This window comes from Dermacentor andersoni, chromosome 2 (assembly GCF_023375885.2).
Source record: "Dermacentor andersoni chromosome 2, qqDerAnde1_hic_scaffold, whole genome shotgun sequence".
In the NCBI taxonomy this organism is placed as follows: domain Eukaryota; kingdom Metazoa; phylum Arthropoda; class Arachnida; order Ixodida; family Ixodidae; genus Dermacentor; species Dermacentor andersoni.
Genome location: NC_092815.1, coordinates 52,401,014 through 52,426,326, shown reverse-complemented (window position 1 = coordinate 52,426,326; position 25,313 = coordinate 52,401,014). Strand labels below are relative to the sequence as shown.

General features: G+C 47.4%; 1 protein-coding gene across 5 annotated transcripts in view; it reads right to left on the bottom strand.

Moving 5' to 3' along the window:
• Positions 1–4,397, bottom strand: part of LOC126542323 (uncharacterized) — a 32,518-nt gene extending 28,121 nt beyond the window's left edge. For 4 of the 5 annotated variants that reach the window (XM_055077162.2, XM_050189347.3, XM_072286404.1 and 1 more), the window contains exons 1-3: positions 3,831–4,397; positions 700–754; positions 172–262 (exon numbers count right to left, since the gene is read on the bottom strand). In XM_055077162.2, the coding sequence (XP_054933137.1) occupies positions 172–262; positions 700–754; positions 3,831–4,217 (533 nt within the window). In that variant the 5' untranslated portion in view covers positions 4,218–4,397. The remainder of the gene's footprint in view (positions 1–171; positions 263–699; positions 755–3,830) is intronic. The other variant, XM_050189346.3, reaches the window with a different exon arrangement.
• Positions 4,398–25,313: the final 20,916 nt, after the last annotated feature.

Sequence of the window (25,313 nt, the reverse complement as noted above, 5' to 3'; positions counted from 1 at the left end):
GCAAGAAGCAGGAGTAAGTCCCAAAGTTCATTGAAGCATGACAGCAATACACAGTATTTGAACATTCACTTCTTGCAATATCGTACATCATGATTGGAGACGATGATTCTTTGTCAATGCTCCATCACATCTTCACCTAAATTACACAGTAGCAGTAAAGGAAGAACTTACTGTGCACCAGCTACAGCAGCTGCTTTTGTTTCAGCAGCCCTGACAGCTGCCTTCAGTGCATCAACTTCACTGGTGATCTTTGCAAGCGACACTGTTGTTAGAAGTATATAAAGAAAAATGAAATACTTTAAGACTACAATCACAAATTACTATTTACACAAAATTCATCAATGTTACAGCTTGTTGCCCGCTATGTGCCTTTCTTTTGTTTCATCTGCTTGTGTTTCAACACTTCCCTTTTGATATGCAACATACCAGTTGTCACAGAACTACTTTTGATTTATTATGAACAACCGACTTGCGGAATGCAACAAAACATAAATAACAAACAGAGCCGATGAATACACCTCCCTAGCAACCAGAACTTAGCTTACATGCTACAATAAAGAGGGCAACAACTGGGGCAGGTTAATAATGCAGGCTTTGTATCAGGATCATTGATCAATGAATACAGAACTCAGCCGAATGCAACATTTGAATGTTTTGAAGATAAGCTTCAGGAATAATAAACACCAAGCAATTCCTTACTTTCTTTCTCAGATAACTTTGAAGAAGTCTCATTCAACCTTTGCAGGCATCCAGTCTGAAACAAGTAAATAAAAGAGGTGCATACAATGTCCGTCTCTTGCAAAGCATCTATAAAAGGTGTTGTTCTCCCCAGGTCTCATACAGAGTATCTGAAGGATTGATTAAACTTTAAAAGTGTCCCTGGCTCACCCCCTGATTTGATAATACATTATACGAAATTCCACAGGCTAATTCCGCTTAACATCTGTATTATTCTGTACAATTTCGGGCACAAACAAAATATCTGGCCTCATACTGCTTCAATCTACAGAGTCATACCAGTACCATAGCCAGGACTGCTTTTATTTATTTTTATTTGTTAAATTATTTTTGTAGAGGTGTGCGCATCTATACTCCTGGTTCACATACATGAGCTAGTGGGATTGATGGCACTATACTCTGTTTCATACTTAGCAACGACACAAAAGCTACACAAGTAGTGTGGTCGTAGAAACCTCACTCCTTTCACAGTGCAGTTGTTTTTGATCTGCAACGCTTTCTACACAATAAATATGTCGCATATTACAACTACAACTTGTGGACATAAAGTTATGTCAAATAACATACTATTTGTGCATCCTTACGCCCTTTGTGTGCAACACACTACGCATTGGTTGTGCTCTGGCTGCTGGTCACTGAACGTGTCCCTCTGCTTGTTTGGTGGTAGATAGGTTTAGACCTGTGATGTCTTCCATGCAATAATTACATGGATTAACACAGTAAGCTGGGTGAGTTGGTGAATGAACATATTCCTAGGGGTGGGCAGCGCAACCCGGACGAAGGACAAAAGGAAGTGGATGATACAAACGCATATCACATCGTATTTTACATCATATTACAATTAATTACATCATATTTTGCAACATAAAAGTACGAAACAATGCTACACTGAATTACATGGCGCGCACGTACACTGTTATTTTAAATGCAAAACATTTCTTGGCAAACATTTGCCACTTTGACAGTATCTATCTACGTAGCCACCCATGTCTTGGTGCTCTCATGGTTGTTTTGTTAACTTGGTATGTACCAAAATTGGCAGAGTATGACAAGAGTATATGACGAACATAAATAATATGTCACGACATGAACATCATACCATGTGTGTCATTTAGGTCATCAAACAGCCGCCTATGTTTTGGTGCTCTCATGGTCATTTCGTTAACTTGGTAGGTACCAAAATTGGCATAGTATGACGAGAGTGTATGACGAACATAAATGATAAGTCACGGCATGAATATCATAACATGTGTGTCATGTAAGTCATTAAACAGGCACCTACGTCTTAGTGCTCTCATGGTCATTTCCTTAACTTGGTATGTAGCCAAATTCGCATGCGACAAAAGTGTATGACGAACATAAATGATAGCTCATGACATGCATGCCATGTCAATCAAAAAACAGCCCCCTACGTCTTGGTATGTAGCAAAAGTGGCATAGTATGACAAAAGTGTATGATGAATATAAATGATAGGTCATGTCATGACATGCATGTCATGTAGGTCAAGAAACAGCTGCCTACGTCTTGGTGCTCTCACGGTCATTTCATTAACTTGGTTGGCTCTATCTGAGCATATGCAGCCACACTGATGGCACTGCGTTAACTTTTTTCACCATGCTAGTTACTGAGGCTTAAACAGCTGCAATCATCTGCGATTGCCAGTGAAAGCACTGCGAGATCTGGGAGTAAAAGCAAAGATAACACATAGTAAAACTTTCAGGGAAGCTCACTTTGAGACATTCCACCTGTGCTTTTGCTCAGCAGCCCTATGGCACCTTCACCGGCAATCGCAGAAGTTTTGGTAACTGGCAAAACGAAAAATAGAGCAATTTCATCAGTGTGGCGGTGCATATGCAAGCCATATAGAACCAAGTGTTATCGGTATACAGTGCTAGTGCAGCCCAAAGCATGGCATTCAAGTGCTCTAGACAACCGTGCTGATGACTGTACATGATAATTACAACTGAATAAGCATTACTGAACGAATCACATGTTTCATTAGACAAATTGAGAATCATTAAAATTGCACTCTTGTACACACCAAAAATGTGCAGTACTTTGCCTACCACATTAAACAAATTGTTCATCCTGATAACTGAACTGTTTGATGCACTGCAAATGTGCAAAGCACATTTCTAGTGACCTACTCCCTCAAGTGTTACAGCCCATTAGGAGTGGATGCCGACAAGGTTTGTAGTATACCAGTCATGTCTAGGCATGTGTAGAGAACTGTTGCCAGAAAACACAGGATCCAACACAAGTGCAAAGAAGACAGGTGCTTGAGCGTTACGTGTACGGCCACCCACATTTGAAGAGATGCAGCTCAAGCTCGCTGCTATAGCAGTTTCCTTGTGGAGAGAATTAACCAGGCAGTGCTTCAATCATGAGCATCAACTGGTGAAAGTACTTGCTCAAGAAGATTCATGCTGAACACAAAGCGGAGGAAAGTTATGTTACTGGTTCCGCTACTTTGCACCATGTAATGCTGCTGAACATGTTCTTTAGTTACGCATAATTACAGATTCAGAGTTACTCGTTTTACAATGCCACTGGTCACTTGACCGCATGGCTAGGTTCTTTTTTTTTTTCTGTCCTAGTTTGCCTTACGGCATCAAAAGGAAGTGTTACACATAACTGTGAAGCTCTGTCTCTTGCACAAAGTACAAAAAGTTAATGTGTGTCACTAGAACTTCGAAACGGACGGAGTAGCTACAATGCATCAATCGCGTAGTTCCTCCCCCAGCTTCGGCAGCGTCACGCATGCTGGAAAGAAGCAGGTGGTCACCTCTGACTCGCACGAAATGGCAGATGTAAAATATGCACACGCACTCGCACAGACAGCTGCTGCTGCTGCACACGACACGCGCGGTGTGCAGCTTGGCATCTACGCAGACCGGGGGTTCGCAAACTCCAAGTCGTGTCTTAGCAAAGGAGGCCATGGGCTTTACTTAGCGCTGTCGATACGACTCAAAGCGGCATTAATAAATAACGAACGACACAGGGCTAGCCACACTAAAACACAAACAAAATATGAGCTGGTAACAACGCGCCAATTCGCGGCGATCACAACGCAACTCGAAGGACTGCGTACCAGTGCTTTCGCAGCTGTGTCGGCTTCACGAGATTTCGTCATCAGCTCATCTTCTTTCTTTCGAAGCGCAGTTTCAAGGGCAGCTCTGTCTTGCTCTTTCTGTAATAGCTGCTTATCTTTCTCATCTAGTGACTTGGAGTTGTCCTCGAGCGTCTTCTTGAGCCTGTCGTAGCGAAGCTCCGCCGATTCGTGCTTTTCTGCCACGGCCCTCAGTCGCTCTTGCAAGTCCCGGTATTGCATATCCAAGGCACTGTACTGTGACGACAGGTTGTAGTAACAGAAGCCGATGAGCACGAGACCGATCAACAGTGCGGCAAGCAAGAAAGGTGGAGCTCGTCCGCCGTAGTGCGGCCGCAGGGCACCGCGGTTGCTCCCGTTTGACTTCATCACAGTGCCAGTACTGTTTAAATTACAGCGCTGCTTTTGTTGAACTACGATGAAGGCTGACTCTAAATGAATTTCAACAATTTCGACCCATAATTGCACAATGACGCTGCCACGCAAGTTCCACAATCGCACTAGGGTACTAGTCGCACAGAGAAATGTAGAAAATGCGGACGTAAATAGTACATTGTTGCCCGACTTAAGCCTAGTCTGTGCTAAACATAGCCGGCGCGAACGGACGTCACTGGAATCATTTTCAATTTTGTGCACCGATTGCGAACATTTTCTTTTTGCGCATAGAGATAACCCTGTGCCGACGCTACCATTGACCGGACCTGTCATTACTATACAAATTCTTACTAGCTACGTGTCAAGACCTCCAATACAGCCTTACCTTTGATTTCAGTAAATGTTCGTTCGCAAATGCACGCACAACAAATAGCACCAGTATAAACTGAAAATAACAAAAGAAGAAAAAGCGCATTTCCAGCCACCTTTGACAGCCAGCTAATAATTTTTATTGAACACTGCAAAACCTGGATAAAATGAGTTCGATGCAAAATGGTCATTGACGGACCTGCCACATTTATTTCACACGTGCAAAATGAAAAAATAAATAAATGTGGTGTACAGTTAAAAGTGTCCATTATACAGCATGATGAAAAGATAAAAGAAATGAATAACGTTCAGCTTATGAAATAACTACAATGCCACCGAAAAGTGGTGCATAGATAAGAACCGTCTCTTCTTTAAACATATTTTGACCTCAAAGCAAAAAAGTGAATTTCATAAGTGTCATTTTTTAAAGCCCCCACACAGAGAACTGCCATACAAAAATTTCCAACGAGAGCTCCTTGGGCATTGCCGTAATGCCTTCTGGATGGTTGTATATCTGCGTGACCTCCTCTTTTCCTTAAAAGAACTGCAGAAATGGCAGAATGTGCGCTTTGCGCTCACACCCAACAGCCCAAAGAGATCACAGCCCCCTGATGGAAGGGAGGAAAGTGCCATATATAGTTTTAAAGTCTGTGCTTAATGTACACTTCATAAATATGAGTTGCATGAATTTACTCATAAAACACTTGTGCCAGATCAAACTAACAAACTCAACATGTCATATTCTTGGAGTTTAACAAGTCCCTGCTTGACTACAACCTTTGTAAACACAGTCACTCCCCAGACAAATTAATGTGCACACATTATGACATTCAAGAGGAGTTGCATACATAACCAATAAATTTGATTACGTTATAGGCACAGCCTGCTACATGGTGATTTCTTGCTTTCTAAGCACATGTCTCCTTCTCGGCACATTGTCAGCTTTTGAAGAACAGACTACGTTTGGCGACACTTTAGAACTCAACTGAACAGTGTGTGCTTTAACAGGGCTTCCAGCGTTGCCTGCAAGACTAAGTCCAAGCTTTTCATTGTAGCCGGCAAATGCATGCTCTACCGCAGTCCGCTGCACCGACAGCCAAGATAATGCTATCCAATCTACAATGTGCAACCTTGTCGCTGTCTGTCGTGGTCTCCAAAGTCCATCACCCACGATCCAGTCTGTGTAAATGGCAGTCAATGTGGACAAGAAACTGGAGCAAACGGTATCAAAAAGCCCTGGTGCCTCGAGAATCTGTGTGCCCTTGTCAACAAGGATGCGATGTACCCTGGGATCAGCCATGGGGTTGCTGCTGTCCAAAACGAGCACTGATCTTCTCATAGACTGTGGGCCACACTGTGAGAGCCAGATGGTTTGAACCCAGTCATGAAGAACATTGTTGTCATCAGTAACGTGACGCACCTGAAATCCAGAAAAAAAAAAATACATAGCAAGTTTAATGACATTGGTTTCTAACAGTGTAGAAGCAAAAGGCGAGCAATCTTTACCTAGTACTGATATACTGTAAGGTGCTACATAAATACCAGCTAAATGTTGAATACAGCCTCTTATATTAAGTACTGCAAGTTTTGTAAGCACCCGTGAGGAATGAAAATGCTTCCGCCAGCGCGACAGAGCTTCAGTGAAAAGAAAAGCGGAGTAAGAGGCCAAATGTGTAAATAGGGTCGTTCAAGCTTGACAACTTGTTCTTTAGTACAAATGAATAAAAAAGAAATGGATTAGCAACTCTGAACACTCACATGAACATTACTGGGAAACAGTGAAATGTCTTGAAGGTATTCCTTGAAGCCTACATAGAGAGGCAGCTTTTGGCCGTCTGCCGTACACGAGAGCACGACGTTTACAACCCTCGAAGAATCATACTCGCAGCTCCTATCACCGACGTTAAGGAAATCCGCGGGCTTGTCGAAATAGAGGGCCACTAGACACCAAATTCCGATTTGGGAGAGGGATGATAATTTTTCAGTGTGGTGCTTGGAGAATACCGGATATCGTGGCGTCTGTATGCTTTTGGGGCCACCCATGGAAAGGCCCTGCCTTGTCAAGAAGCGGTTCATCCATCCTCTGGATGCGCAAAACTTGTCTTGTGAAACACCGTACGCGGTGGCCAGCACACGCGCCTTGGTTGCGATCATGCTCCATGTCACCTTGACACCTTTCTCTCGGCTCGCAACAAGAAAGGCAGCCAACTCCGTTTCGATAAATGAAAGCCTGCCTGCTTTGGGTCCTCTAAAAGAACGTTGGTCAGAGTTGCAATGCTGGAGCCGATGTTTGTTCAGTCGCCACCTCCGTACGTTACGCTCGGGGACTGCATAACGGCGGCCCGCACAGCGGTTTCCCACCTTTTCAGCTAATGCGATGACTCTTAACTTAAATTTAGCTGTATACTGCTCCCTTCTGGCAATGTTTTCAGAAGCCATAGCAAACTACACGTTTCGGACGCATTATTAACTAACAGCACAACGATGGTTGAAGCATGGTTGACGGTTGAACACGGATGACGACCCCACTTCCGCTACCCCGATGTGTGGACGGATGAATAAGGCTGAATCCTTTGAAGCGGGCTGCTGCATGCGCCACCTAGCCGTGACTAGTAATATATCTTGTACTTCGTTGAGGGGGAAATTTCACTCTTGCCTTGATTTTAGCCAGCTAACCTCCGTTTGGTTATTTTTGCCCGCTTAAAGTCTATTTTTCCTGCACTGTCCCTAAACCCCAATGCTTTCAAAAAGTCCGCCCGTTGCTTTGAGCTGCAGGGTGAAGCCCTTTACAAAAAAGTATCAGGCGTTCAGCCGTTTCCTCTTCCTTTCCTCAAGCACCGCATAACGTGTCTATCCCTTGGTATTATGAAGGTTATAAACAGGGATAAGGGGCCTCAAAAGCGCTGGCCAACGTTTCGATAGGAGGACCTATCTTTGTCAAAGGCGGCCTCGACATACTCGGCATATTAGTTTAAAAGGGTTAGTGCAGTGACGTCACGTGCAGTTGTCGGTGGCGGCTGGTTGTAAAGGGAGAGGCTTCAAAGAGAATGAGCGCTGTCGCCTGACGTCTGTGAGCGTGGTTTCCAAGACGAGAGGACAAGAGCGGGAGAGTGGGAAGACGGGCAGAAAAGGCAAAGAAAGAAATGGAGAGGAAAAAAAGGGGGGAGGACACCAAGAGGCAAAAAAGAAAAGAAAAATAGGGGCATAGGAGGGGGTAGGGGAAGCGAGAGGTTGGGGAGCATTCAGGAGTGTCGTTGGCGGCATGTTTTTGTGGATTTAGATGAGCCGGTCAGGCGGACCTAGCGTGAGTAACAAAAAAGACCCAAAAAGGCATCAGTTGAAAGAGTGACTTTAGTAGCGTATCAGCAATGCGTCGAGTAATTTTGAAGGAGTTAAGATGGCGACAAGGAGTCTGGGCTGAAATGCATGGGGTAACTGGAAGGCAGCGACATGGTCTTTCAATGGACTTTAGCCCCAGTAGCTCAACGTAGGTGTCGTTACGGCGATACCCTGTGTAGCTGAGGCGCTGAAAAAGGTATACTGGCGTCTGGGACTTTGGAATGTGTTGGTGAGGGCGTTTCAAAAGAATATATAATGAAAAACAGAAAAAAAAAGGGGGGGGGGGACTGAAACCGGAATAACAAATGGGAGGGTGACGTGCACAGAAGCGGGCGGGGACAGGTGTACTTGAGAAAAGGGGGTCGTACAGTTGAGATAAACGTAAAAACATGAAAGAGTATATTAAATTGAGTAGTAGGCAGGAAAAAAAATTTCGAAATGGAGGAATAGGTGAGGTTGAGAATTGAGGTTAGCTGGTGGCATAATGTGTTTTGTGCCTTGGTTGATGATATGAGAATTTAAGATTTAAGTTACCGCTTTTAAAGATTCTAAGTTGCCACGTGCCAAATTAATTGCCGTCGGGTGTAGACAATTAAACTTGTGTATGAGGTACGATTCCGTATATTTCCTTTCGAGAGGTGAACGGATGGATGGATGGATGGACGGAAAAACTTTATTTTCGTCAGAACGCATGTGCGGACGATTTGCTTGTAGTATATAGAGCCCTTCTTCGTCAAATATATGACCATGTTCATTAATGTGGCTGGCTACTGCTTTAGGTAAATTGTGTTTTGTAACCGCGCGGTGACCGTTGAGCCTTGTATGAATTTGTTGTCCACTCTCACCTATGTATTGTTTGCTACAAGCGGCACATTCTTGACAGTAGACTACGTTGCTTGATGTGCAGGTGAAACCCGAAGTTACGTTGTGTGAGTAATTCGACGCTGTACTTTTTACTGTAGTAGTAGATTGAATATGTTTACATGTAGATCACCTGGGGCGGCTACAGGGACCGGTTCCCAACTTCGTCTTTGTCCTTAGTTTGGCATGCACATTGGATTGGATTGGAGCCAACTTTATTTGTGCCTGCAGTTGGGCGCTCGCGCGCCCCGACGAGGACCGACGTCATCTACGAAGTCGCCGTACTCGGCGCGGGTCTCCGCTCGCCGTTGCCGGCTCGCTGGGTCCCTGCCTTTCGAGCGCCCCGAGAACCTGCTGGACGGCCCAGAGCTGTTCGTCTTGGTCGTAGCTCGTTGCGGCTGCCTCGAGCCGCGGTGGGATCGTTCTTGATCTTGCTTCTTCTGGATTTTTAACGCAGTCCCACAAGATGTGCGTGTAATCTGCCGTCTCCCTCCGGCAGACTCTGCACTTATCGGTCGGACATGTCTCGGGGTACATGCGATGCATCAGTCCCGGGCTCGGTAGCGATCCGGTCTGGAGCTGTCTCAGTAGTACCGCCTCCGCTCGACTCAGCCTCGGGTGCGGGGGTGGGAGAGTCCTGCGAGCCAGGCGGTAGGCCTTCGTGATTTCGTTGTAGTCCGTCATGCGGTCCTTGGTTCCGAACCAGGTCGGACGATCTGTCGCCGGGGAGCGGTTGGTTAGCGCTCGCGCCGCTGTGTGTGCCGTCTCATTGTGGTACTCATATCGTTCCGACGCGTCGCCTGCGTGCGCCGCGGGAACCACTTGAGTCTTACTTTTCTGCCTTGTAGTTTGGCCGCTCGCAGTACGCGCTCGGCCTTCCTGCAGATTTGGCCTTTGGCGAAGTTTCGCACTGCCTGTCTCGAGTCACTCAGCACCGTACGTGGGGCAGTCGGCGATGGCCAGGGCGATGGCTACCTCCTCCGCTTGTTCCACTCCGGCGCTTCTCACGCTCGCTGCCGTCCTCGTGGCGCCGGTTGACGCCTCTATGACGACCGCTGCGAAGGCGTTCCGTTGGTATTCGATCGGCCGCGTCCACGTACCACGCGTGTTCGTCGTTGGCGTGCTGGTCGATGAGAGCCTTGGCCCTCGCCGCTCTTCTTCCCTTGTTGAACTCGGGATTCATGTTCTTCGGTATGGGGTCGATTCTGGTCTGGCGTCGAACTTCTTCGGGGACGGGAAGCTTCATCTCCACCTCGTTCGAGCGTCCTATTCCGAGGTCGTCCAGTATCTTCCTCCCGGCTTTGGTCATGGACAGCCGCTCCAGTTGAGAGGTCCGTTGCGCTTCGGCTATTTCTTCGAGCGTATTGTGTGTATCCCGAGTTGTAAAAAGCGGGTCGTGCTCGTGGACTCGAACAGGCCTAGCGCCGTCTTGTACGCTCTTCTGATGATCACGTTGATTTTGTTACGTTCGTGTTGCAGCCATCTGTGGTAGGCTGCAACGTGCGCGACGTGGCTGATGATGAAGGATTGCATGGACGAGCCTAATAACGCTCTCCTCTCTCATGCTAGCCTTTCGAGAAGTGACTCATTTGAGGAGTCGAATCGTGTTGGCTGCTTTTGCCGTGAGACGGGTGATGGTTTCGCCGGTTCTTCGGTGCTTTTCAATGACCATGCCTAGGGTCCTAATTTTGCCGACCTCGGGGATCACGTTGCCGGATTTGGTTACGATTCTGATTTTTTCGTGTTCGCGTTGTCTGGTCTTGCCTCTGCTGTTTTTGGTAGGTGGGAGTATGAGAAGCTCCGATTTGCTTGGCGAACATCTCAGTCCGGTGCCTTCCAGCTGATCCTCTATTGCGTCGACGGCCGCTTGCAGCACGCCCTCGATGTGGGCGTCGCTACCACCGGTCACCCACAGCGTGATATCGTCCGCGTAGATGGTGTGCCTGACGTCTTCGATGCCCGCGAGCTTTTCGGCCACTCCGATCATCACCAGGTTGAACAGCATCGGCGAAATGACCGATCCCTGCGGTGTGCCGGTGCTCCCGAGCTTCTCCTCTTGCGTCTGTAGGTCGCCTGCTCGTAGCTCGGCGGTCCTGTCCGTGAGGAAGTCCTTGATGTAGTTGTAGGGTCTTTCGCCCATGTTGAGCTTGGAGACTTGGGACAGGATGGCCGAGTGTTTCACCTTATCGGAGGCGCTCTGCAGGTCGAGCCCTAGGATTGCTTTGTTGTCGCGGGCGCTGCCGCCATCGTCGATAATTTGGTATTTGAGCTGCAGCATCGCGTCCTGCGTGCTTAGGTTCTGTCTGAAGCCGATCACCGTGGCCGGGTACAGCCCTTCTCGTTCCAGGTAGTCTTGCCACGTGTTGAGCAGGACGTGCTCCAGCACGTTGCCCACATAGGACGTGAGCGAGATGGGCCGGAGGTTATCCGTGTTCGGCGGCTTCCCCGAATTGGGGATCAGGATGGTCTTGGCTGTCTTCCACAGCTTTGGCAGCACGCCCGCTCTCCAGCACTTGTTGAAGTATTTTACGAGGTTCTCAATCGAGCCGTCGTCGAGGTTCTTGAGCGCCTTGTTCGTGACGAGGTCCGGGCCGGCTGCCGACCAGCTGTTGAGGTCGTGCAGGGCCGCGCGTACCTCCTCGACGTCGATGTCACGATTGAGCTTCGCGTTAGGTAGGCCGCCGTACGGCGCGTGTTGTTCGGTGGGTGTAGTCGGCAGGTATTTGTCGTTAATGCGGCTGGTGACTTCGTGGGCGCCGTGTACCGAGACCGCCCGATGTATGAGCCTGGCGAGTCTGTCCCTATTGTGCGACTTGGTCTTGGCTTCATCGAGCAGGTGCCGCAGCAGGTTCCGCGTCTTCCCGCTGTGCATCTGCCCGTATGCCGCGTTGCAGATCTCGTTCCACTGTTGCGTGCAGAGCGCACGGCAGTAATCCTCGATTACTCGGTTCAGCTCCGCCACCTTCTTTCTGAGTCTGCGGTTAAGCCGTTGTTTCTTCCAGCGATTGAGTAGCGACTGTTTGGCTTCGATGAGATGCGCAAGCCGGCTGTCTACTTTGTCGATCTCCGCGCCCGTTTCAATTTCTTTGGTCACGTCGCGTACGCTCTTGGTGATTTCGGCCGTCCGCAAGTCGATGTCTTCGATCTCGTCGTCACCGTGTCTCTTCTGGCTTCTGGCTTCTCGAAAGGCATCCCAGTCTATACATCTGTGTGTTTTGATGCTGGTGTCGTTGTGTTCCGATATGCCGATTTCCACGATGGTGTGGTCGCTGCCGAGGTCGGTCCCCGTGTTTCTCCAGGTGATCGCGCCCGGGATGTCGTCCTTGACGAACGTGAGGTTCGGAGTGGTGTCCCGGGACACGGAGTTACCGATTCTCGTCGGATGTGTCGGGTCCGTGATGAGGGTGAAGTCGAGTTCTGTGGCGTCTTGGTACAGGTCGCGGCCCTTTGTAAGGTCGCGGCGCTTGTTGTAGCCCCAGGCAGGGTTCATCGCACGCGATCAGCGTGTTGCGGCCCGCTGCGGTGCTGGCTCTGTGCAGTAATGTCTTGAGTCTCTCTTTTCTCTGCGATGGGTTGCTGTAGACATTGAGCAGAAATATACTTCCTTTTCTCTTCTTGCCCGGGATGATTTCGGTGAGTGTGTGCTCGACCTTGATATTGCTTTGCAGCTCGTGTTCGACGAACGTGAGTCCCTTCCTGACCAGGGTACACATGCCTCTCCCGTCGAGCGGTCCCTTGTGCACTCGGTAGCCGGGGAGGGCGGTGCGTCGGTTAGTGTTTCATGTAAAAGTATAACGTCCGGCTTGCGCGCGGCATGTGCGATTTGCTGTTGGATGACTGCCTTCTTCCTTCCGAGGCCGCGACAGTCCCACTGCCACGCTGTTACACCTGCTGTTGCTGGTGTTGCGTTGGCGGTCATAATTGCATTGGCGTGTACGGGGCTCCTTGGTTGGGTGGATGTTGCGCGAAGAGGGGCGCAAATGTCAGGTGGCTTACCATCGGCTGTAGGGTCCTTTCGATGCAGGCGAATCTGTTCGTGTTCTCGGCTTGGAAGGTCTCCATGGTTTGTTTCAATGCTGTCACTGTTGCGATATTCGCCATGATTAGCAGTTCGAGTTTGGTGAATGTCGCTTCGAATTTCGCTTCGAGGCTGTCGATGCGATCGTTTTCTGTTTGCTTGCGCGTGGCCTCGACGGCTCGCTTCTTCGGTGCCGGTTCCTCTATGGCTGTCTCCTGGACGTTCGTGGTTGTTTCCTCGGTCTTGCTTGTACTTGGCGTGGGTCTCCATAGAGGTTCGTTGTTGCATAGCAGCAACTGACGGATCTCGGCGATCTCTCTCGTGAGGTTGTTGATGGTCGCTCGCAACGCCGCGTTTTCTTGTTTTAGGGTCTCATTTGCTTCTCGCACATTGTTCATATCTCCTTTCTTCGTGGCTTCGGTGATTTTCCGCGCGTTCCTTATATTGTTCCCTTCCGCTGCGTCGACCCAGCTCACTCGCTCACGTGATGGTGACCTTTTCCTGCTGAGGCTTCTCTTGCAGCAGCTGCTGTCTCTGGATTTAGGCGCGCGGTTCTCCGATGGGGTCCTTGATTTTCGCGCAGTTGGCGGCTTGTCGAGTGGCGGGAAATTGCTCTCCGACAGCAGCTGGCGTTTGGCCTGTCGGCGCTCCCATTGTCGCTTGCGCACTACGTAGGGGATCTTGTACTTCGCCTTGCACGTTCGGTCTCCGGTCGGGTGTTCGTCCCCGCACAACTTACATTTTGGGGTACAGCGATGGTCTTCTGTAAGGTTCGCGAGTCCGCAGGCCAGGCACATCTTGATTGTAGGGGTCGGGCACACGTCCTTGCGGTGTCCCACTCGGCCGCACTGCTGGCAAACGTCGATCTGTTTCCTGTAGAGGAAACGGATCGACGTCAGATCGAAACAGATCTGTTTCCGTCGATCTGCTTCCTGTTTCCAGGGACCTTGGGTCCCTGGAATACCACGATCGCAGTGGTCGTGCTTCCAATCCTTTTTGAGCCCACTGCTAGCGGGTTGCTCTCGTTGACGATGTTTCTATCTAGCTCGTCGGCGCTCGAGTCGATGGGGATGCCTCTGATGACGCCCTTTACGGTGTCGTGAGGTGCCGTGCGATATGCGCTGACCTCGTAGGGTTTGCCTTGAATAGAGATATCCTGGATTTTAGCGTACCTTGCCGCGTTGTCTTCGTTCGGTGAACTGACGACCATGATGTTCTGTTGCGTGTTGGGGCAAATGGTGCCCGCGGCGCTTTCCTCGCTCGTGATCTTGGCCGCAGCGATTATGGCTGCAGCGACGGTGGGGGTGACGGTCTTGACGATGTCCATGTCCCCCTCTGGGTCTGACAACTATCTTGCTTTCTTCCAGTGGCATGGCTGGCATGCGTGCCGCCTTGATGACCGAGTCTCTGACGTTCTTGTTGAATTTCGACTTCGTGCTTGTTTGACTCCCGCCGGGCCCGTCGGGCTTGCTGCTGGCGGGGGTCCGCTGGCGCAGCCTCGGTGTTTGCGCGCCACTCAGGTATCTTATGTATGGCGCGTGTGGGCCTGGTGGAAAGTGTTCCTTCAGGTATCTGTACTGATTGTCTCCAAGGGCTGCTGCATGGTCAAAGGATAACAAGGGGCACTTACCCTGTTCCGTCATCGTCAGCTGGCATGGAAATCCAAAATCAAGAAAGGGGCTGACAGATGGAATAGCACACTGTGGTAAAAGGTTATAAGGGTATAATGGTTTCATTTATTTCTCTCTTGATGTCCCCATCCCCTTTTTTTCTCTCCTTTTTTTTGCTTTTCTCCCCGCCTTCCCACTCTCCCGCTCTTGTCCCCTCGTCTTGGGAACCACGCTCACAAACGTCAGGCGACAGCGCTCATTCTCTTTGAAATCTTTCCCTTTACAACCAGCCGCCACCGACAACAAACGCACGTGACGTCACTGCACTAACCCTTTAAAATTAACATGCCGATGATGACGAGGCCGCCTTTGACGAAGATAGGTCCTCCTATCGAAACGTTCGCCAGCCTTTCTGAGGCACCTTATTCCTATTTATAACATTTATACCACAGTGTGCTACTCCATCTGTCAGCCCCTTTCTTGATTATGGATATCCCTTGTTATTGGTACTTGATTTGACACGTCTTAGTATAGCGTACTAGAATGTTCTAGTGCACTGCAGTCTTAGTTCGCAATACTCAGCGCTCCACATTGGGAGCTGGAAAAATGGTTTCGGTTTTGGTGCCATAGCCGCTGCCATCCGCGAGCCGCGGCAGCGGCGACAGCGACGGCTCAAATGGCACGTATATCGAAATGAGGTAGTGTAAGGCTCGGTCAGCTCTGCGTTAAGCAGGTCAGCAAGGGATGTCGCGCACGTTTTTATTAAGCGTCCCCTAAGAATATAACCCTGCAACAAAGTTGAGCAAGGGCATTAGGGTTTTTATGACCTACGAAATAGTAGTAGCAGTAGTATTAGCCATAGAGTTTCTTACATTTATATCTCCAGGTGTGCGCCAAGGCGTCGGCGTGCCGCCGCCGCCGACGGAAACCGATCGTCTCACCGCCGCCACCGCCGATGTTTCTTGTCGGCGAGATCGGCGCGACATTTAAATAGGCATAAAGGTTGCTTTTTTAAGTCAATCCAGCTTCGTTTGAAATTTTGTGTTGTCTTGTTTAACTCTTTTGCCTGTCTCAAGCATAGAATCATGTCAAGCAGGGGAGCAATGAATAACACAATACAAACGAAAGTAACCCTGCTCTTCACGCGTCTGCGCATGTGTGTCGTCACAAGTCAGCGCAACGTGGGATTCCGAAACTTCTCCTCCAAAAGCGCAATAAAGCGAGCGAGAATAAACAGCGGCCTCGGAACGTTGTAATCACGGCTTGAGGGTCGTGGGCACTGTAGTTGCGCGTAGAATAGGCGATATGTCTGATAGCGGCATCAACGCGAGAGATGCAACTTGTAGCCAGATGAAAGGGGGTCACCCAAGGGGCCCAATTTTTATTAGTCATATCATAAGAAGCCAACAAACACTGACATCAAGGACAACATAGGGTAAATTACTTGTGCTTAATAAATTAAATAAAGAAACGATAAATTAATGGAGATGAAAGTGGATGAAAAATCAACTTGCCCCAGGTGGGAACGATCCCACAACCTTCGCATTTCGCATGCGATGCTCTACCAATTGAGCTACCGCGGTGCCGTTTCGCCGTCCTCTTTCTTTATTTTTTCTTTATTTCTTCATCATTTCATTTATTAAGCACAAGTAATTTCCCCTATGTTGTCGTTGGTGTCAGTGTTTGTTGGCTTGTTATGATATATAGCCAGATAGAAATTTATGGCCCCGGTGTGTTTTAAGATGCCGGTTGGAAGTTTTCGCATTATTTCGGCCGTTCCATTCAAATGACTTTTTCTACATTTTTACGTGCGAAAAAAAAATACTTTTACATGTCTATTGCATGGTGCTGTTTCTTTGTAACTTTCATATGAATAATTGAATGCAACTGGCACCGACAGCTGCAATGAACTGTAAAACAGTTTCGACGTGCAGGTTAAAAAACTCTTCTTTTTTTTTTGCGGGGGGGGGGGGGGGAGGATAGTTGTTCATCCAAGCAATGCCTGCATTTCTACTAATCTACACTTCGTTCATTCAATCTGCTGATGACTAGTTAACGAATTGAGGAAATTAGTTTTCTACCGCATGATGTCTCAGCTGAAAGAAGAAAATGTTCACCTGCTGCACAACAAAAGTATTTTGATTATTTTTTTCTTCAGGGAAAAAGGACGTTATAAGAAAAGTTACATAAGCAAAGGGTGATTATTATTCAGAACAAATGATTTCACTTATTGTCCAGTCGGGAATGTGCGTTATAACATCTGCTGATTGGTTGATAGCTTAAGCGCTGAACCCAGCAAAAGTTGGTCATAGAAGAGGTCTGTTTTCTTTTGTTCTTTTTTTTTACGTAAATCATATTGTATAAACACAATGGCTTAGCAATTCTAGACGAAGTCACTGACTCTTTGCTCAAAGCAAAAATATAGCATTTTTTAAATTTTATTTCACAATACGGTCAATCCCGATATGGATTATTACAGGAGTGGGCACATGATCATCAAAAAAGTACTATGAGAGCAAAATAGCAACGAACAAACAAGAAATTAGCATAGACAAAAACATGGACACTTAACAATCATTTAATAACACATTGGTCTTCACAAAACTGCTTTTGTCAAGTAGAAGAAACTAACTTGTGGTCACGACTGTTTCTTCTAAATGATTTGTAAATGTTTCTAATGTGGGCTGTACAGTAATAGCAGGGTTTAAGCAGTTCCACTCTCGCACAGCTCGCGGAAAGAATGAAAAGAGAAAAGTATTGTCGTTACAAGGAAATTCTTCTAGCGTGAAAGCGTGCTTATGTCGTGTCGGTCTGGTGTTTGTACTTCAGAAAAGCAGCTAGATCCAACTTCAGCGCACTGTGTAATACTAAGTATAGGAACTTTAAGCGTTGAACCTTAGCTCGAGTTTCGAGGGTAGCGAGGCCTGCGTGAGAAAGAAGTTCGGTTGGTGAACCTGTACGTTTAAAACCATTATAGATAAATCGGGCAGCTTTTCTTTGTATTTGTTCAAGCGTATGAATGTGGTTTTTAGTATGTGAAACCATACTATGTTGGCATATCCGAGTGTCGGTCTGATAAAGCTGACGTAATCAAGCTGCTTTGTCTGGCTGGTGGAATGCGATAAGGTGCGTTTGAGGTAGAACAATTTGTTTGGGGCTTCTTTAGCTACGTACTGTATGTGCGCATTCCAGCTGTGGTCGGATGAAATTATTACACCTAAGTATCTGTAATGGGTGATGCTTTGGAGAACAGTGCTATTGAAACCGTACGGGAACTGTAGGCGTGATTTTTTGTATGTGACCGACATGCAGATAGTTTTATCGGAATTTATCACCATTTGCCAGTCTGCACACCACTGCACTACCTTATTTAGGGAATTGTTCAGTTTTCTTTGGTGGTCTTCGTGGTTACTCACAGTATGATAAAGAATGCAGTCGTCTGCAAAGGGGTGAATTGTGACGTCAACTTGGTTTGCTATATCATATACGTACTATAACAACAAAAAAAGTAAAAAAGAACATATAAAGCGAGGCACAGCAAAAAAAAAAAAAAGTTGCAACACCGACGCAACACCAACGCTCTGCATATTCCTGGAGAAAGGAATATACAAACACACTCAACATAATCGATTCTATAGTAGGATACAATTTAAAAAAACAACAGTTGGCAACCAAGGCACACGGACCGCGCGTGGTTGTTACTCCGACAGTCAATCACAGAAGCAAACAAAATAGTGGTCATGCGACCATTTCAAAATGGCGTCGTCCTTGATATCTCTCGAGCGTCTGCTATTCTTGGAAAGTCTTTTCATCGGTGAGAGCGATGAGGTGTGCAATAGACATGAACAAAGTGTATGGAGTCTGAGCAATTCACTCTTCAAAAGTCCGCAGTACAGTTCATTTCACTGCTGACCCTGTTTTACTCATGAAACTTCACTGCCAAGTGAAGTGAAACTTGACAATAAAGGTCCGTCCGATTCGCCTGCACCACGGTGAACCAGTTCACGGCAGTTCACGAGAAGTTCAGAAATTGGTGCAGCTCGATTTCTGCGGTGCAGGCACAGCGCGGCACTCGAATGCCAAGGTGCAGACGCGATGCAGACGTTATGTTATGTCCGACTAACGTGCACGGAATACGTATGTTTTGGAGGTCCTGCACTGCAGGTATATGATCGGCTACTGGGGCATAAATACATACCACACCTTTGTAGACACATCAGACGTGCAATTAAGCGGGGCTTTAACGGCACTCGTGTCCGTGTGCTGCGTCGTCTGCTACGCTGCTGTTTCGCACCTGTACGCCTGCACCAAACTGGTACCGACAGTGGAGTGGGTGCAGCAAAATCATGAACCAGCCTTGCACCTTTCCAGCACCTTTTGAAACGAACGGCGTGGTTCAGCGGGCGCCATCGCTGCACCGTTGAAACGAACGGTGGGGTGCAGCACCTCGTGAACTGGTTCATGGGGTGCAGGCGAATCGAACGTACCTTAAATACTTGCAGCAAAGCATGCGTTTTATTTCAGTTCAATAAAGAATTAGGCTTTCACCATTCCACTATAATAGACGAGTGAAAACGCACAAAATTACGCGCTTATAATTTTACTTTTTTTGTGTGTGATTACCGCCTTATTTAGGTAACAGGGAAAGGTTGAAATACGAGCTGTTGTAGCCTCGCGGAGGAACAGTGGCTGGCGATTATGAGGGCGTGGGCGGGGCTTCACTGCAGACTTAAGTTGCATCCGACTATTGATATGTGCCCAATTTTTCTTTTAATTTGTCAGTTGAAGAGCAGAAAACGTAGAAAACGTTTTGTATTTCTCTGACTTTCACCACCGCTGTATATGGTCCTTTCAGCCCTTTGTATGAAAAGGCCTGAATTTCAACCACTTTAGCAAAGAAGGATGTAGCGAAACGGCTTGTTAAATTTGTGCTTTCGGTTTCCATGCCGCCGGCGCCGCCGCCACCGCCAACGAAAAATGGCCGCGTGCCACAGCCGATGCATGGATTATTCCATGAAGGCAGGAAAAATACCCATGGATTCTTCCTTCCTCCTTGCGCCGATGATGCCGCCGCCAACGAAAAGTTAGTACTTGCTAAGTTGAGGTTCATTGAAACCATACAAATTCTGTCAAAATTCATGCCATCGCATTCGTGACATGAGGAAAAATGTATTGTGGCATATACCCACCCGTCTTTCATTTTTGCTTTGTGCCATGCCAAGTCTCCTCTGACAAAACGTGTGTGCTTTGCCGTTGCTAAAGCACAATTTACTAATACAGGTTGGTATATTTGTTTAAGGTGAGCTTAAAATATTCAGATTGTCCGCTTGATATCGTCTAGTGAATCAAGTTATTTGCCTGAAGCACCATCCATGTGAAGGAATTTCGAACATTGCCCCTTCGGCAATCTGTTGAACTTCAACCCAATACAACAGCTGTATACTCAATGGCCAACATTTAAATATATATATATTTCAAACGATTGCCCCAGTTTCAACAAGATTCAAATAACAACGAACTATATATGTGTTCGGATAGGCTTCAGACCGCTTACACTCTCCGAGCGGTTCGTGGATTTGTACACCAGTTTTGCACGCATAAGTATACGCACGCGAACGAAGAGCAGAAGACATAACAGGGCCGACTTCTTTCGCCCTTTGCCCCGAGCACGGCACCGTTCTAATCTCTAGGACCAGACGCATGTTGTCGTGTCCGCATACGCGTCACATAGAACGGGGGACACCTTTGTCCCTATACATATAGTACACGTCGTCACGAGGCGATAAACTTTGCGCATTGCGACGAGCCGCCTTTCGCAGACCTAGTGCCTTCCTCTCGATCTCGATTGCAACAGAAGTCTTTCTGTCGAGCTCCCTGCGTAACTCGGTCCTTCATTCTTGCCCCTCCTCATCCGTATACCCCTCGTTCCTGTTGCCCCCACATCTCTCGAACACTTTTTGCCCACCCTCACGTACGGCGTGTTGCCGCTGCTGCTTTTCCTCGTGCTCCGCGGTGGTGAGCAGTGCCTGTGGCGGCTAGTGGCTGCCGGCAGAGACGCCACTGCTTCGCGCCTGCGCCCCCCCCCCCCCCCGCCCCGAACACAAATGATGCCCGCGGAAGCAACATACCCGCGGTTGGCGCATTCTTCAGGGCAACCGGCCTGCCGCTCGCGTGCTCTCTCTCTCTCTCTATCTCTCTCGCACGAGCGGGGAAAATAATTGATGACCGGCTAATTCCAGAGCCACGTCTATGTGCGGCTGCACCTCGTCCGTCCTTCCCCGCTCGACCACCGGTCCCGTTCTTATTATTTTCTCTTCCCAGCGGCGTTTGTGTACACTCGGACGCCGAGGCTCGCGCCCCGTGGCGTCGACGACGCGACCGGCGGAGGAGAGAGGCGCGAGAACGCCGGGATTCTGTGTTCGCGGCCCGAGGCCTCGGGGGCGGTGGTTGGAAGCCTCTGGCCTGGACCTCGGGACACGAAATTCCGCGCGTGCCGTCAGCGCCTCGGCTCGCCCGCAGCGAGAAATGATGCGCGCCTGCTTCGGGTTTCTTCGCGGTCGGAGCGACCGCATCGCGAAACGCTGCGCGCGAAGAGTTTCCGCACGAGCCGGCGTGGAGCGAACCTTCAGTAACGCGGGGTTTCGGTCGGCGTTTGTGTGATTAAGGACTGGCACGTCTGAGCTCGCATTGAAAGGTGCGCATGATGCACCGGTTTCGCCGGTAGTCGGAACATGACATGCACAAAGTGCAAAGATATATCGAAGGGGCGTGAACGCTGCCTGCTTGCTTTCCTTGCTTGAAAGATTTTGAAGGAACCAAGGCTTCCTTGAAATCTTGATCCCCTTGCTTATAGCTAAGGAATCAGCTAACAGAATTAAGAAGAAATGTATGAGAACAGTGTTCTTGAAGATTGGCTTGAGCGTTCTTTGTGCTCACTTAGTACACTGCTATTAGCATTGACATTGTGCCTTTCGTGTCGAAGGCAGGGAAGCGTCACTATATATCCCCTATAGCGCACGTGTGGTCAAGACATGCCTTCATAGACACTGCCTTCATAGATGCCTTCATACATGCCTTCATAGACACATGCCTTCAAGACACTTCATACGTCGCCTTGAAGAAGACAAGTCCACTTGTCGAAACGTTGGCTCCTGCATTCACCTTGTTCACGTTTTGCTCATCGTCTTCAATCTCCATCTCCCGCATTCCCCGTCTTTTCTCAAGACATGCCTTGACATTCAAATCGATTTCTTCGCAGCACTGCACCTGAGAGCAACAGAGCCTCCTTATTCAATGATATCAAGCTGTAGTTGATGTGGTTTATTACCGTAATCAAATTGCAAATAAAATCGTGGTGATGCTTCGCTTTATTTCCTTCGTTTACAAGAAAATAATGTTTTTCTTTTTTGCAATTGTAAAGTGATGTGGACTACTGTGTGTCAAAACACACACACACACACACACACACACACACACACACACACACACGCACACGCACACGCACACGCACACGCACACACACACACACACACACACACATTACTATGTAGTTCCAGTACGTCACGAAATTGACCGTTGGTGAAATAATAGGAACATGTTCGTGACGCCAACTGTTCGCTATTTATAAAGAGGGTTCTCTTTTAAAGATCATCTCTTCTTCTCAAGTTCTAAGCATACTGTATGGCCTCTAAAAGTAATGTAGTTTCCACTATCGTTCTTATAGAAGCTTAAGAGAGGCACGACAGGTCAAAAGAAAGCGTGAAAACCACTAAATACTACTGATACTAGGCTATCGACGCAATAAACTTGCTCTGACTACTACGCACGCGAAATAATTAAAAGTTTGCACTTAGGAAAATCTCACATAGCGCTTCAAGTTCGCCACAGTTAAAGAATACGAGTACATGTCTATAGACCATGCACTTTATATGTAAGGCAGGAAATCGTTAGGCCGCAATCAGTAGATATGTTCACACGCAGATTTCTGCATAAATACCTGAAGCAGTATTGAATGAACCTCGAGAGTGCTGTTTACAGTCTTCATTAATATAAAGATCGCATTCATGCCCATAATACCAACGGAAAACATAGCTAGCGCTGACAGTCTGGGCTGCACTGCAATGGCGATGTGAAAAATGGTGAAGCAGCCGCTCCTTGAGCTCGCGTATCCCCTTTGGATTCAACCGCAGCTGGAACATTCTTCATCTTCCGCGCGTTTCGAGATGAACTGCAGTTTTTGTGTTGTCCTTCCTTGCACCTTTTTCTCTCCCCTTCAGTTGTCGCGGTTCAGCATTTTCGGTTGTCGTAGCTCATCATCGCAGCAAGCGCAAGAAAAAAGCACGCTCACTCTAGCTCACTGTGCAACTCATACATGGATTGCAGCGCGTGGGAGGTGGGGATGGCGAGAATTGCGAAATGCCGGTGTTTGGCCATTTTAGCCCGATTCACAAAGCTGTTCGTGTATAAGCTCGATGCGCCAATGGGCATTTCATGATTTCTGGTTGTGTGCGCGTCCAGATTATTATTATTATTATTATTATTATTATTATTATTATTATTATTATTATTATTATTATTATTATTATTTGCTTAGAAAACGTATATACACTTCACAGGAAAGGAAAAGCGGGGAGCAGGCTGGCACGTATATATGTCCAGATTCATTATTCGGATGTATAATCCGAAGGTAACATAATATCGTTCATTACATAACGAGGGTCCCGAATCCGGCAACATTGATGCCTTCAGGTAGCATGTGTGGGTTTATTGACCAGTTTCCTTCGCCCAGAAAGATCACGCACTCGTGACGCCTGCGGCAGAAAGGATGTTCCACATCCGCCACCAAAGTTTGTGAGTGGTGGCGCTGGCTAACACTCCCAGAGTTAGTTCTAGTAGTAACACATAAATACCCCAGAAAGTGGATGGGAAGACGGCGTCGGCAGTCGCTCAGTTGGTAGAGCATCGCACGCGTAATGCGAAGACGTGGCTTCGGATTCCACCTGCGCCAGATGTTTTTTCATCCACTTTCATTTCCATTAATTTATCATTTCCTATTAATAAGTGCAAGCAATTTCCCCTATTCGACTTGGTGTCATTGTTTGTTGTCTTCTTATGATATGATTAATAAAAATCGGGCCCGTCGGTTCTCTTTCTTCTCTCGTTCAGTGATACTTCAGTTATACATTACGCGATAAGCAACGATATTGAGATTGTAGGAAATGAGTTTTGCAATACGTAAATGTACTGCTGAAAGAGGGGAGCAGAAGGAGCATGATAAGGGCTGCGTGTCATGATGCAGAGTGCCTGTTTTTGGAAGTGCTCTGGTGGGCTTAAGTAAGTTTGATACGCGAGATTCCACGTTTGATGCAATAGTTAAAATGATCATGAATGAACGCAGAATCAAGCGTAGCTAAAGAGTAGGGAGGCTAAAGTACTGACGGGTTTTGTGAAGAACTAGATTGCAATATGCTGTCTTTCTTTTTATTTGATTAATATGCGTATTAAAACTTAAAGAATGTTCAAGCCCGACGCCGGGAAATGTGCATTGGTCATAGAGGAATATTGTACAATTATTAACTTATACCTGAGGTATGGCCCGACACTTCTTTGACTGCGAGCTGAATATAACAAACTCATTTCTGAGGAATTGATAACTACCTTATTTTTATGACACCATATAATAACCCTGTGAAGATCACTTTAGCTGCTTTGTCAGAGCTGCAATGGAGTCGTGTGAGTGAGTGAAATAACTTTATTAAATCCAGAGAAGACGCAGGGGAGACACCGCGCCACCCGGCCACGTAGAGACCGCCAAGCCGAGGAGTCGTGGGAAGTGAAAATAATGGTGTCATCTGCGTAAAGCAATGTTTCTGTGACTGGGGACAAATAATCAGGAAGATTATTTATGTATGTGAGAAATAACAGCGGTCGTAATATAGGTTCCTGTGAAACTCTTAGGTTGATAGTTCTTGTGTCAGAGAGCACGCCTGAGTACGATTATATAATCAGCCACAAATTAGCTGAAGTGGGGAGGGGGAGGTAGGGGGTCATACAATAAGAGAGTTTGTTGAGAAGAATTTCATGTTTGATCTTTTTCATGTTTCAACGTTCATGTTTCATGTTTCAAATTTCATGTTTGAGCTTGACTGAAGTTAATGAAAATTCATTCGAGGAACCTGTCGTCGTCAAGAGAATTAAAAAAAAACATTTCAGTAAGTGGAACCAGCAACAGGTGACCGGAAAAACCTTGTCGAAGTCCAAGCTAATATGGCCATAAGGGCTTGAGTTTCTCAAGGTAATTAGTGAGATGCACTGCAAATAAGTTTTCAACAACCCTACTAAACAAAAAAGAATAATAGAGATTGGCTTATAGTTATTGAGGACTGATCTATTACGCTTTTTATATGCAGGTTATTTCGTTATAAACAAGACAGACAAAAATAACTGTCCAACCGCCGTCACGCCCTTGCAACGTGTTGTAATTAGCGTTCTTTTTTTCTGGTGCGGGTCACGAAGGAATTTGTGAGCGCGATGCAACATAGTGAGCCGGCGGCACACTCAGCCCAATGATAGTCGAGCCGTGAAGTAGAAATTCGCACGGCGCCACGCAACCGGCCACGACCACGGTGACCTTCATCAGGCGAGGCGTCTAAGCGTGAGAATACAGCGGCTTAGAGTCCTAGCAAGAAAAAAGAGAGAGAGAGAAAATGACGTATCTATCCCATTTTATTGACTCGCCGCGCAAAAAGCCCTGTGCCCATCTTTAGCTCCTCTCCAAAGCCTGCCCGTTGAGGACTTTCCTATTCGCGACTTGGTTCTTCGAGAGGGCAGTCGGCCGGCTCTGGGAGCCGAGTCGCCCTGGAAAGCCACTCCAGTGCCACCCGCGGCGGTTCG